A 15105-nucleotide genomic window follows, 5' to 3' on the forward strand; every position below is an offset into this window, starting at 1 on the left:
CCAGTTTATCCCATTTATCCCAGTTGGGTTGACAGGCTCACAGCCAGTTCCCTCACCTCATGGCCTGGCTCCATCTTCCACAGTCCCATCTGCCTCAGAAAGTCTGCCAGGTTCAGTCCCAACACTAGCATCATGATGACTGGCCCAGTCTCCCACCGTTCCCAGCTGGTTTGGCAGATTTACAGTTTGTTTCCTCTTCTCACCTCTTAGCAACACCTTTTTGGAGTTTCCAGCTCCAGTGCATTTGCCAGTTTTAACTCCAGTTCCAGCCTCATGTCACCTAGCCATTCTTCTAATTGGTTGCCAGGTCCAGTGCCAGATGATGCTCTCTTCTCTCATTGCTGAACGTGCACTTCGCTACACTACCTTTCAGTTTGTCTGTGCCTTATTATAATTTTTATGTTGTGTTTTGGCAGTTGTGCTTTTTTGTTTCAATTTATTATTACAATATTCACAATGTTGTGCACTTGTGTCTAGCGTGTAATGTGTTATAGTGGGATTTCAGTTGTTATTTGAATCATTTTACAACAATGATTTTAACAAATAAAAAATAATTATTTAAAAATCAAAATCAGGGTAAAGATCATATACTCAGGCTCAAATTTATACATACAATCAAACTAATATGTGTTTGAAGGTCTCTTAGCAAGTTACCTTTAACAGAAACCTTTGGTGGCCATCAACTATCTAGAGCAGCAATGTGACCAAGCCTAAGGTGACACATTCAAGGTAAGGTCTTACAATTGAATAATCTAATCTTAATGTCACCTGATTTATCCAGTCCACACTGAGTTATGATGTTTGGGATCATTGTCCAAATGTCAGTTCTATAGTAGATAGATGCTACCACCACCATGACAATTGGTATAGTGTTCTTTTTTTGAAAGCTCCAACTTTACTCCTTCAAACATACCTTATCGACGTGGCAAAACATCTTAAATGTGACTATAAAACCAGAATGATTTTGGCTTGTCCATGTTGCCAGCTGTTAAATAATTTCAGTCAAGTGTCAAGTCAAATTCAGTCCATTTCTGTCAAGCCCTACCTTGGACCTGTACTGAGCTCCTTCTGAGAACTCTGAAAGTTGGTAAATCTGATTAGTATTGTAAAAAAAAAAAATTTAAATTCTTTTAGAGAGAAGCTGCAGTCAGTTATTTTCACTAACAAAAAACAAATAGGCTTTGGCCTTGTCAAGTTTAAAGACATTGTATGTATCTTTTTGAGCCTGTGTGTATATTTGTATGGATTTTGTATGGATTTAAAATATCATAAATATCCCATAATTTATGTATGTTTTACAATATTAGAAAGCAATAATTGAAAGCCAAAAATGACCATGATATTCTGAAGAACATGTAAAGCCTTCAAAATTGGTGGAACGCTACATGTTTGCATCACTTACCAATCACCAATCTCATCAGATCTTTTTAAAGAGACCCAAGGGTAAGATTTAGTAGAATCACTAATGAAATGCCATGGTTTACCAAAGTGTTCAGAGTGCTGTGTAAGGTTAGGGAAGAACAAATTGTAAATGGGAAAAAACATTTAAGTTAGTCAAAATATTATGGCTGAACTTTTAGGGAAGCAGACTCACAAGTAGCAACAAAGTTCAATAAACAGAAAATTTATTAATTGTCATGTTTTTTTGTTGTTTTTCTTTTCAAAATCAATCAGTGCTTGAAACAGTCACACCATATGATCTTTTTGTAGTTTGGAATAATTCAATCATTAATCCAAATGGAATATTAATCCCATGAATATATTATTCAATATCTATATATTAATATAAAACAGCACTTTCTTAACCACAATTTTGACAGTTTTATATACATTTGATATACTTTTTAAAATATATATATATATTTAAAAAGCCATGCTATGTTAAGCTCTAAAATCTGGATGAAACCAAACCAACCACGCACTGCTGAACTGGTCCTACATCTCACATAGTGCAAGGAACACTAACATTTTTATTTGTATGTTTTGGGTCCTAATATGACAGCTTATACTATAAGTGTGACATATACACCCACAGATTATCTAAATATATAACACACATCCCAATACTACACACGATATCTGACAAACACAGTCACTACTTCCTCAAGAGGTTGATTACATGAATGCCAGCCAATCTTGAGACTTAATCTTGCCACGTAACAGGAGTCAATTTGGATCAAGCAAACAGTTTTATTTGTATTATGATTTACAATAAACATTGGCACAAAGCACACATTTGAAAACAATGGCAAGGAAAACCTCCCTGAGCAAAAATGTTTAAATGAACCAAGGCTCAGCAAGGGGAACCTATGTTCCTCTGGTCAGCACTGGATAGCCTGGTTTTAAAATCAATTGAAAGTGAAAGTGAAGCAAAAATGAAGTGAATGCAATGGTTGACCACATGAACTGTGACCATTTTAATTATTTTACCCACACTATCATTTTTCTTAGTTGCATTCCTGTAAATACAGCAGAGTTTTGGGGTTATGTAATAAGTGTCATAATAATAATAATAATGTGTAATTTTAGGAGTTGTTGGCTTTTAAAACTTTTTTATTATTGTATAATTTTCAGCTGGTGCAGATGACAAATGTACTGTAGAAAATGACTGTAACGTTCAGGTGCCCCTGGTCCACCAGGTGGCACCGTAGAGTTTAATGTGTGTACTTTGATTACCATGTGTTCCCATTTCCATAAGCTGCCTCTTTAAGCCTCACTCTTGTGATTTGTATGAATCACCTGTATGTCTGACCATTGTTCCGTTTTCAGTGCAGACATAACCTAAGTTGTTTTTGTTTAAGTTTCATCCTCCATGTTATTTCCCTTGTATTTTCCTTATCAAATCTCCACTATGTCATGCACTTGTGCCTCATGATTACCCCTTGGCGTGACAGTTTGACTGACCTATCGAAGAGCTGCAGTCAATACATACTCACCAGGAAGGGGAAAGGGTGTCAATGTGCCTGTGGGGGTGAGGCTGAAGGGTACGCTCTCTTCACTGTAGCACTCATCACAGGGTTTGTCATCCCATAGTGCATTACACCATCTTGGTCGAAGAAAATGATGATCAGAATGGGTGGATGGAGGACTACCCATGGGAGTGCTGCCTGAAGCTGGAGGAAGATGACTTCAGTGATATCTGGAAGAGAGCGGTGACCTGGAGTTGAGTTGTTCAAGTAACAGTGTTTCCATTGGTGCAACCTCTACCAATGTTCTCAAGAGGTCTCATCTCCACCCAAAACCACTAACTGCACCCAAACGGCATACAATGCTCCCTATTCAGCACCCGATACCCCAGGCCAACTCATTTCCACCAGCACCACTGCCATCAGAAACTCCAGGGTCGCACCCAACACCCACATCTTGCTATATGGCCCTGCCTTCCACCGTCCCATCAGTTTCAACACAGTTGCCACGATGCCTGGACCTGCTATCTCCTGTTCCACCGGCAGCAGAAAGTCAAGGGTGGTGCCCAGTATCAGCACATTAGTGCCAGGTCCCGCCTCCTTCCAGTCTCTGCTGTATTGGCTACTGCAATGCCAGCCCTCACACCTTCAGTCGCGGCCTCACATCACCTGGCCCCACCTCCTTCCATACTGGCAGTGGGATACCAGGATCAGTGGCAGATTATTCCCTCTTTTGTCTTTCTGTGTCTCCATGTCTCTTTTATGTCGTGTCTGTCTTGCTCTCTCATTCCCCCTTCCTGTCTCCGTACAGGAAAGGATTTATCTCCTCCTGGAAGGGCAAAATTCTAAACACAAGGCACATGGAACTAAAATCTTGTGCTGCTTGTGGGGAGGTTGTGTACAATAAAGGCAAAGAAACAGAAAATAGGTTTGCGTGAAGAAAAGCATGGCTTGCGTTGTGTCTAGCGCCAGGGCCTAAATATAACCCATAATCAGATTACAGTTTATGCAACAGTTTAACACAGTATAAAGCAGAGAAACAAAGTCATGTTACATTATGAAAATGCATGCCGCTATTCTCATCATGATATATTTATCATATTTACATTTACCTTTATGGCATTTAGCAAACACCCACAGGGTTTAGTGTCTTTCCTAGGGACACAATGGTAGTAAGTGGGGTTTGAACCCATGACTTTGCATTACCATCCATATTATCTGTCAAAAACAGAGTCTATCAATGTTGAGGAAAATATACTTTGCAATATTTTACATTTTTCATCATTTACTTGCTTAATTTCTTTTTGCCTTCTCATGCATACATTCTCACAGTCCATTGTCTGTCACAGGAAAAAGAGATCACAGTGACAGATTCTAATGGGGAATCATCTGTAATGAAGGTCAGGATTTGGAATGAGACAGTGGCCAACCTAACGCTCATGGCCCTGGGTTCTTCTGCTCCAGAAATTCTGCTGTCGGTCATTGAGGTATAACCCTATCCAACACAAGCCATTTTCTATATTTTAAGACAATTCAGACATTCAGTACAGTGATATTCATTCCAATCCACAGATGAGATTATGTTATTAAACCACATGACCTTGACCCAGAAAATGAGCATGTGAACCATCTATTTGTCTTGAAAAATGTTAATGTGCCCAACTTCTCTGGGTGAGGTGTGGTTTTCCTGACTTCTGTAAATTTGATTTCATCCTGTGGATATGGGTGTTCCTTATCTGCATGCCAGTGGACATCTAGTTTATTTAGTTGTTGAATAGGAAGACAGGACAAGCCAGCGTCATTCACATTCATACCAGAGGGAAGAGGGTGTAAATATTGTGGTGGGGTTAAACTAATGGCTAATGGCACAAATGGTGGAGATACAAACCCTCTATGCTATCTGTAGTTATGGGGAATGCAAATTCAAATAATAGAATATACAAAATTCAGGAAAGTCTAGAAAAATGGACACTTATTAACACCTCCAATGACTAAATGGATGCCAGCTCCAGTGTGGCTAGGAAACATCATCATTAGATTTTACAGGACTGTATATATGAAGAGAATACATTTACTGTGATATAAAAATGCCATCTGCTTTTTTTACGCTGATATGCTACAACTTGTCTGACTTCATCAACTGAACAATCTGCAACTGTTCTACCCGCACCCTTATAAACATATGGCAAATATGACTTCGGTGCTTGTTCACGGCCTCAACACATGCTACCGGCGCTCCACTTTACCACTATTGAGCTCCTGTTGTCTTCCCACCTGTTTCATGACTTCATCTCCTGTGTTACTGCCTTGACTGTTCCTGACTACGTCTCTGCCTGATCCCAACGCTGTGAGTTGATTCCCATGTATCGATCCTCAACTGTGCCTGTGTACCAAACTCTGACCAGGGCTCTGCTACCTGTTGAATTCTGCTCATCCTCCTGTGCCTCCTCCTTCTGAAGCTCATGCTGCCTGGAGTCCTGTCCACAAAAAGAGTTATTCCCCCTGAATACATTTTTTTGTCTGTTAAGATCATTCCTGCCTACTGCATATTGCTTCCCACAACTGATAATGATACTTGTTTCCAGAGCAGGGGTGTACAGAACTCCAGCTTGTTCAAGCATGATATGAATCTGAAAATGTAAATGTACATGAATACTGAAGATGCAGTGGCAGCTTCAGTATGCAAGTTATGCATGTATAATGTTAACAACAAATAAAGCCAAAATCAGTCATCAGTAACAAAGCCAGTGATTACAACATAGTCTAACTGTAACTGTCTGTAAAAGACTTCTCTCTTCTATTTTCATAATAACTTTATTTACATATTTATTCATTTGCCTTTTGAAAGGTCTGTGGCCACAACTTTGAATCCGGAGAGCTTGGTCCAGGGACCATAGTGGGCAGTGCAGCCTTTAATATGTTTGTGATCATTGGGGTGTGTGTGTGGGTCATTCCTGATGGAGAAGTTCGTAAAATCAAGCACCTCAGAGTGTTCTTTTTAACTGCATTCTGGAGCATCTTTGCCTACATATGGCTGTACCTCATCCTTGCTGTTATATCTCCTGGCATTGTAGAGGTGTGTGAATCTCCTTAATCCTATTTCACTTTGTTTAAAGAAATGTTAATTACTTTGCATAACTTTGGCTATAATTCTACATAGTAAATGTGGCCAGTATGTGTGCTACCACTACATAACCATGTTTTTGGCTTCTTACTACTAAATTAACTTATGTCTTGTCAGTTTAAGGGCCTGAAAGACCATGTGCTTTATCTTGATAATGTTGTGTAAACTGAATTTCTCTAAAATGCATCTCAGTATGAAAGATCAGCAGGAGACCACTGATAAATGAGAGACCCCAAAAAAATGTATATTAATTTTATTACATCAAAGCAATGTAATGCATCTCCTGGGCAAAGACCAATTCAGACGGCGAGTGATGGGGATACAAAAAAGCGGTGAAACATTCTGCATTAAAATTACTGCAATTTGCAACTTTTTTTAATAGTCCAGACTTTTTTGTTAATTTTTTTTGGCTGATTCTTAAAAACACTTTGAACCATGTGTACTGTGTGTATTTAAGTATTTATCTGGTTGCACCAGATTTTTACTCTCTGTCTGCCTGAAAAAAGATACACAGACATAGGTGCATTGCAGACACGAGTGCCATGTGACTCCATTTGAAAACAATATAGTTGCATATCAACTCGATTCATTTTTGTAATTTATTTTAAGGCATTAAATACTTATGGATTAATCACCATCACAATCACAAATGAACACTCTTAATTAGATTTTAATATATTTTAAACCAGGATAATTTACTGTCATTTTGTCACCAGCTGAATCTGGTCTTCCCGTGACATTGCCAGTGGTCTCTTGTGACTTTCATTAACTTTAGCAACTATGCATCTACACATTAGTGACCAATTTTTATACATGCTTTTTATATTTATATATTAATTTTGCAGGTGTGGGAGGCTCTGGTCACTCTGTTATATTTTCCTGTATGTGTACTTCTGGCTTGGATTGCTGACCGTAGATTCCTCTGTTACAAATATTTGCACAAACGACATGATGCCAAAAAACGGCACAGCTTGGAAACAGAAGGAAGCCTGGCACACAAGGGTGCGGATGGGATCATAGAAGAAAAATTCCCAGACAGCAATCCTAACAGTTTGACAACTAATTCCACAAGTAATGAGACCAACAAGGAAGACAAAGAAGAGGTGAGATTATCGGGACTTTTTTAGTGTATAGACCTGTGTCAACAGACTCACTGTAACCTCAAATCTTCTTCTTGCCTTATCTTCATCAGCAAGCTTTTAATATTGTTTGTCAATATTAAAACCAATTAAATAAATCCAATGAAAATCCTCTTCCTCTTCCTTCCTTTGGCTGTTCCCGTTAGAGGTTGCTACTGCAGATCAACCAGTCTGGTCATCCGTATAATTGATCTGACAAAAGTTTTACTACAGATGCCCTTCATGACACAACCAGGCTTAGGACCTGAACCAAGAGATACACAAGAAATACACTGCCACGTGCGTCCACTGTCTGGCTGGTTTTAAGAAAAAAATAATACATTTGGCTCTGTATTCATTTTAATCAGTAGCACCATGGGCCATTTCACTTCAGTCTTTAATACAAGAAACATGGAAGACGTAGGGACCATGGGAGACGTAGGGACCATGACACATACAGAAAATGTTTTTTCCATTGTTTATGATCAGGTAATCCAAAGACTGAAAGACCTACACCAGAAGCACCCAGACAAGGACCTGGACCAGCTCATTGAGATTGCTAATTACTCCACACTTGTAGCACAGCGTAAAAGCCGTGCTTTCTACCGCGTTCAGGCCACCCGCATGATGATTGGTGCAGGAAATGTGCTAAGAAAACATGCTGCTGCTGAGCAGGCCCGACGGACCATGCTCGAGACTTCACATGTGGAGGGGGACTCATGTAGCTCAATAGTGTTTGAGCAGGACCGTTATCAGTGCTCAGAGAGCTGTGGTTCGGTGAGCCTGTGGGTATCATTCCAGGGTGCTGAAGGAAACAGCACATTCTGTGTGGACTACAGCACAGAAGACGGCTCTGCCAGAGCTGGGAATGATTACCTTTGCTGCCAAGGCACACTGGTGTTCAAGCCAAAGGAAACGAAGAAGGAGATCAAGGTAATGACCAACAACCACATTTATTTTTTATATAGCCCAAAGTCACATACAGTATGTCTCAATGGGCATTGACTGGCCCTACAGTTGACAGAATGGTATGAAGGGGGGTGTACTTGGGACACCAAGCCCTCTCATCAAAGAATTATCAATAAAGGAGGATGGCCAGCTGATGTACAGTACAGGCCAAAAGTTTGGACACACCTTTCATTCAATGTGTTTTCTTTTTTTATGACCATTTACATTGGTAGATTCTCACTGAAGGCATCAAAACTAAAGGGATTTCATCTAGCCATTATCTCAGTTCATAACATAAAGAAATTACTATCATGGCAGACCCCAAAACAACATTTAAAAAACATGACAGTCAATCCACTGTTCATTTAAATTTAAGCTTCCTATTCTGCTGGAACTATACTGACTGAGATTTTTAAGGCTTTCCTGAAATTTGACTTCATTGTACGCACACCTTCGATATACCTTTTATTAATTATTAGATATTATACTGGGACACATTTTCTTAAATGTACTTCATACATTAGACACGATTATTCTATGTGATCAACCTGGCCACTGATATTCTGATATTCTGAATGATTCCCCATTTGTTAAGAACCAAGCATGGGTCATGCAAAAGCAATAAATGAAGCGGCATGATGAAGACAATGAAAAATTATTGGATATTAGATGTAAAAGGGATGGAGAGGGTCACCAGCCCCAAACTGTTGACTGACTTGGCCCAGCACTCTCTCGAATCTCTTTTCCTCCCGATTGTTAAAGAGGGTTTCCCTTTTTAAACAGTTGTGGTTATAGTATCTGTCCATCCAGAAAAGTTGTATCAATGTAATTTTCATGTTGTCTTTGTGGAAACTATTTTGTACTGAAACAATGAGACAGGCAGTCCACAATAAGATGTACATGATTGCACACAACACTGTTGTATTCTGGAAGACAATAGAATTATTCATCCAGTTGACCACAATGTTTTTAAGAGAAAGATATATATTATTAGAAACACACCTCAAACTCTCAAGAGGTCCAAACTGAAGGTTCTGTCATGGCCCTCACAGGCCCTCAACCTGTACATCACTGAAAAGCTGTGGATAGATCTCAGAAAGGGCCTGCAAAATGGTCCAAAAATCGTGCTGAATTTTCAAGAACAAATGAGAAAAACCTCAAGTAAGATGTGAAAAGCTTGCCAAAGGGTTTGTTACTAAGTATTGACTATGTTTGATGTACATGAGGCGTTGTGAGGTTCCTTTTTTTTAAACCAATCTGAAACAATTCATTTTGTAATCTCTTCACTTCATCATCTCTTCTACAGATTGACATCATTGACGATGACGTATTTGAAGAGGATGAACATTTTTTTGTTCGTCTCCACAACTTGCGGGAAGGCGAGGGTGCCAGTGCTGGAGGAGGGGAACCCTGCAAGTGCAGGCTAGGTGAGCCTCATATGGCCACTGTGACTATTTTGGATGATGACCATGCAGGCATCTTCACATTTGGCCAGAGGGAGCTGAGAGTGGGTGAGAGTTCGGGCACCATTGAAGTCACTGTGTTACGAAAGTCAGGAGTACGAGGCACTGTTGCTTTGCCTTACCACACAGAAGATGGCTCAGCACGCAATGGCATAGATTATGAGCAAACAGCAGGGGAACTGGAGTTCACCAATGAAGTTACCAGGTGAGAGAGCTTTCCATGAGATGCAAAATACAATTTACAGTGCAATGCTTTATCAAAAAACACACAGAATAGTTGATGTTGCCCGGATATCAAGAATTCAGTGTATGAGTGGCTATAATAAGTGACATATTGACTGAAGCCACCCAATGTGCAGACATTGACAGGGGAAGGGAAAAAGCACCGGGCGAACTGGAGATTGTAGTGTGAGACCGTTTGGGTTTCACCTGGAAGGCTGCTGGAGTCGGGGGCAAAGCAGTTGGTCTGTAACATTCATGGCAAAGAAGGCACAATCAAGGAGAATCTAAAGAGAAGTGTCAAGAAGTCAAGAAACAGGCGGTCATTGTGAGATAGAGTGAATCCTGGTAAATAGCTAGCATCAAAGAGAATAATTTACATTGAGCGTGCAGCGTCCAACATAGCCGCCGGATATTTATGTCCAACGCCAACCAAACCTTGTCTACCGAGTGCCTGTCCCCTTGGGCATCTGCGTGCCCCCTGCTGCCCTGGTGGTGGAACAGTAGCCATGACATTTACACATTGAAGTTGAAGTGTTATACGTGTTAGTGAATATATATATATATATATATATATATATATACACACACACACACACACACACACACACACACACACACGTGTACATAGTGAACCAATATAATGTTTATCTGGAACCTGATCCTACATGTAACATTTGAATGATTAAACAAGTTACATGTATGTTACAAAGTTACATACATAAATGTTACAAAGTTACATCCATGTTTGCTCAGGATCCACTAGAACTCCCAGGGTTTTCTGACCCCCTCAGCCATACCAGAGGTAGGCCAAATGGCCCCTTGATTTGAAACTAAGAACTCAATCACTGACAGTTGGCTCCCATTCATTTGTAAATGTGGGCCATTGGAATGTGCCTCTCCCCATCCCCCCATAAAAAACATGTAAAAAACTTTTGGCCCCATGTAAAAACAACTGGGCCAAATAACCCCTCTCTGGTAGAACTAGGGGGATAGGGAAAAAATGGCCCCTCTCTGGGAGTTCTAGCGTTAAACAAATCTGCATCTGCTAAATGCCATAAATATAAAATTTGAGCCAGATAAATCCTGACAGTGTCATCTTGGAATATGCTTGTGCCATAAGTATATTCAGCTTCATGGCTCTTTGTACCTTGATGCGCCCATCACTCTGCAACTGGGTAAATCTGGACCCATCAGACCACTGTACTCGCCTCACTGATCAGTGGTTTTCTTAAGGCTACACAGCTGTTTAGTTCCAGTCCCTTGAGTTCCCTTCACATTGTGCATGTGGAAATGCTCAGACGGTCAATGTTGAACATAGCCATATTGTTTATTTATGCTCTTCTGTGTTGCATATAACCAACCAGTTTGCTAATGGGGATAAACAATTAATGTATTTTTTATATTCATTAAGCTTTTAAAGAACAGTAACCAATGTCATTTGGTTGTCATTGGAAAAGGTTCTATCAAACTGTTTTATCATTCATCTCAACTCCTGTCACAGTTATTGCGAGCCATCTAATTAGCAAGGTGTGCATCAATAGACAATGTGTGACAGTGATAAGGCCTGAGAGAATGCTAATGTCATGTTGGAGATGGAGAGGAAAGCTAGTAAAGAACTATATACAGGAGGTGTGGAAAGCAATCATCACAGCTGTTGACTCATGGACGGCAACCAAGAGAGAACCTGAGACTGAGAGTCGAGACCCAATCTGAGTTTAACTGTTTTTTCAGGTTCACATTTCAGGGGCCCCCACTTAATATCCTGTGCAGACAGGCTCTTAGTCAGTCTCTCTATGTCAGGCTTGGTGTCCTGTTCTATTGTACCACTGGCCTTCTCAGCACAACAATCAGGATGCTGTGACCCCTCTTGGTATATTCAGCACAACCCAGACTAGCATTCTGAGAGAAAGCCAACAAGCAATTTTGTGACTGATCAATTTTGTGACTTACTTAGATTTCCACAAAAAACACCTGCCCAATGTAGGTGGACACATTTAAAAGAGTTAAAAGAGTTGGGTGTCATCTTCTTAGAAGTGATAGTAAAGTTAAAGTGAAGTGATTGTCACTGTAATGCACAGCACACGGTTGCACACAATGAAACGTGTCCTCTGCATTTAACTCATCACCCTGAGTGTGCTGTGTGTGGGCATGGTACTTTCCTCAGTGGCACCTTGGCGGATTCCAACCGGCAACCTTCTGATTATGGGTCAGCTTCCTTAACTGCTAGGCCAAACACAGCACACTCCATAGAATATTGCAAAGATATGACCTCACCAAGAGATTTGGTGTAAAAGGGGAACAGGAGAGGGCCAGGAACTGACCCCTGAGGGACACCAGTAGAGAGCTTGCGGGAAGTAGATGTGTTCCATGTCACCTGGTAAGATCTTTCATCCAGATAGGAAGCTATCCAATGTCATGCTGAGTTGCTAATTCCCAGACTCCCAGGGATGGTCAGAAGAGTCTTGTGGCTGACTGTGTCAAATGCTGCTCGAAGGTCCAGAAAGATTAGCATTGAAGACCATTTTGCTGATCTATAATCATTTAGTTTTTCTGTTACAGCTAGAAGAAAAATCTCTGTGGTGTATGCAGTTTTGAAACCAGACTGATTTGGGTCTTGAAGGTTGTCCTGGCTAAGGTTGTGAGAACATTGAAAATACAGCAGGGAAAATAAGTATTTGACACATCAGCATTTTTTTTGACACATCAGCAATTTCTAAAAGGGCTATTGACACAAAATTTCCACCAGATGTAGCCATCAAGCCAAACATTGAATATATATAAGTATATAAGTTGAGTCATAATAAATTGTGAAGTTTCATATCTTGAAGGTTCCTTGGTTCCTTTTATGAACTTTGATCTTCTCTCTAAAGATTTTCTATTGGATTTAGGTTAGGTGATTGATTTTCTTTCTTTGAAACTACTTCATTTCTTCTCCAAACATGGTGTGTAGAATGACTGCCAGAAAGTTCAATTTTGTTTTCATATGACAATACTATAGTCTCCCAGTAATCCACAGGCTGCTCAAAATGCTGTTTTGCAAACTTTAACCAAGCCTCAACATGTTTTTTGTTCATCAATGGAGTCTTGTGAGGTGAGCATGCATGGATGCCATGGCAGTTTAGTGCATTGCATAGTTTTCTTTGAAACAACAGTACATGCTGAAGCAAGGTCTTCATGAACTTCTTCCAGAGTGGTTCTTGGCTCTTGGAGAACTCTCCTGATTATTCTTTGGACTCCTCAGACAGGGATCTTACATGGAGCACCTGATCGTGGTCGATCGGAGCAGTGGTGGCTGGGGCAGTGGTTGCCTGAGAGAGACTGGTCTATGGAATTGTTATAGAAGCACTATTATTATAATGTATTATATTACTTACCATATTTAGTATTATTTATTTATTATGTATTTAGTATTATTTACCATAACTTTTATAGTAACAAAAAAGGTAGGTGGTGTAGCAGTTCTAGAGTTAGTTGCATAGATCATACATAGATTGGCAAAATGAGCTGGTTTCAGATGCAGGATAGAACACTGAAGTTTATTGGAAACCCACAAAAAAAAAAAAGAAAGAACAAACGTGAGCAAAGCCCATAAACAGGACAGCATCCGTTCACAAACAAAACTCCAACATACAGCGTGTGCAAGACAGAAGATTTGTAAGACTAAAAATGCCCTCTTTACATGGTCTCCGATCCCAAATGAATCTGTTCTCCTTGTTGTCCCTGGCTGATGGAACAACTTACACTGCTCCATTCTACTAGACGGGACTACCACCACCTTTAAGAATACTCACTTGTTTAAAAAAAGTATTTCAAATGAGTCTAACACACACGCACACACACACACACACACACACACACACACACTCACAAAATAAATATATATATATTTGTCTAGCACTTAGCAAATTCCCTAGCAGGTTCTATACTTGGCAAGTTAGGCCTTATCAGGGCTAACTTGACTCACAATCTATGGAAACCGAATGAGAATTGCTGGTGTCTTCTTTGGATAAAAGTGTCTGCCAAGTAAAATAAAGTAAAGATTGGATACGGCAATAGTGAGAGAGTGTGAGTTCCCTTATGGAACTCCCAAAGCAGGTTGTCATCCAGCATGTCCTCGGCCTGACCCCAGCTCTGCTCCTCAGGACCCCTCCCAGTCAACCAGGTACCTGAGGTGGTTCCCCCAGCAGCTTGAGTCTAGGAGGCAATGTAATCCATTCGCTGGCTTCCCCTCCACCTCCTGTCTGGGCAGCACAATCAGCCTCGGGCCTGAGAAGGGAGACATGAAAAGTGGGAGTGGAGTGCAAGTGTGCTGGGACTTCAAGGGTATAAGTGATTGGATCAGATTGAATCGTAAAATCCGGTATGGCTCCATATAGTGCGGCTGCAGCTTCCAGCAGGACAGATGGAGATGGTGGTCCCAGGTGGGCTAGTGTAGTACCAGTAGCTGCACTTTGATGATTTGACCACCTTCTTGTTAACCTCACTTAATATAGTGCAAACCTGCCTGGGGTTAACGGTTGTTGGTAGGCTCTCCCGGTTCCCATGGTCTGTGTTGCCCGCCAACCAATGCTACAAGTGTGAGCTGGACTGTCAGAATTTTTGCGATTTCCCATGCCAAAGATTTTGGAATGCTCACCTGATCACTGAAACTAGTCTCTGAGGCATTCAACTCCACAATGAACAGCTTGGTCGGATCCAGCATCTTCAGCATGGGGGCGGTACAAAAGCCCCCTGTGCCTCACATGTCCACTGCAGTTGCTGCGACTTCCCCTTCAGCAGATCTGTTACAGGGCAGCCATTGTGCTGTAGTGCTTTTACACTGGAATGGTATTACGTTTCCTATAATCTATGCAGGGGCAGTCTCCTCCAAAGAAAAGGCTGGAGGATGTGGAGTGCCAGATATTACTTGTGAGCATTTCTAAGATTTACAGGTCAGAATTATTTGCCCCCCTGTTTAATTCACACTAAACTCTTAATATTCCAATGGAAATGAACATAACAAAAAGACAAATCATAAAATTGGCTTTTAAAACACACCTGAACTATAGATTTCCTGAAACACCACACCTGAGTAATCTATCAGTATCAAACCTTACATTAGGAACCGTGGTTAACAGGCACTTGAACACTTGCACTACTCCCACACTTGTGGTAAGAAGTAATTTCATCATTCAAAAAAAAATAAATGAAATCAGTGTGGACTGGAGAAAGAGAATAGTGGGTGCTCTCTGTGAAGACAAAGGCTACACTGCCAATTACAAATATTTCACAGAAGAGCTGAACAGTGCATCAATGCAAAGTACCAGGTGACAAATTCTGTTGCG

At 40.5% G+C, this 15105-nt stretch overlaps 1 protein-coding gene across 1 annotated transcript in view; it reads left to right on the top strand.

Moving 5' to 3' along the window:
• Positions 1–15105, top strand: part of slc8a2a (solute carrier family 8 member 2a) — a 44207-nt gene that overhangs the window by 14859 nt on the left and 14243 nt on the right. Inside the window, exons 3-7 of the mRNA XM_028983097.1 lie at positions 4256–4393; positions 5755–5982; positions 6876–7133; positions 7638–8081; positions 9403–9764. Coding sequence (XP_028838930.1) covers positions 4256–4393; positions 5755–5982; positions 6876–7133; positions 7638–8081; positions 9403–9764 — 1430 coding nt within the window. The remainder of the gene's footprint in view (positions 1–4255; positions 4394–5754; positions 5983–6875; positions 7134–7637; positions 8082–9402; positions 9765–15105) is intronic.

The sequence above is a fragment of the Denticeps clupeoides genome, chromosome 6 (assembly GCF_900700375.1).
Source record: "Denticeps clupeoides chromosome 6, fDenClu1.1, whole genome shotgun sequence".
Lineage (NCBI taxonomy): Eukaryota > Metazoa > Chordata > Actinopteri > Clupeiformes > Denticipitidae > Denticeps > Denticeps clupeoides.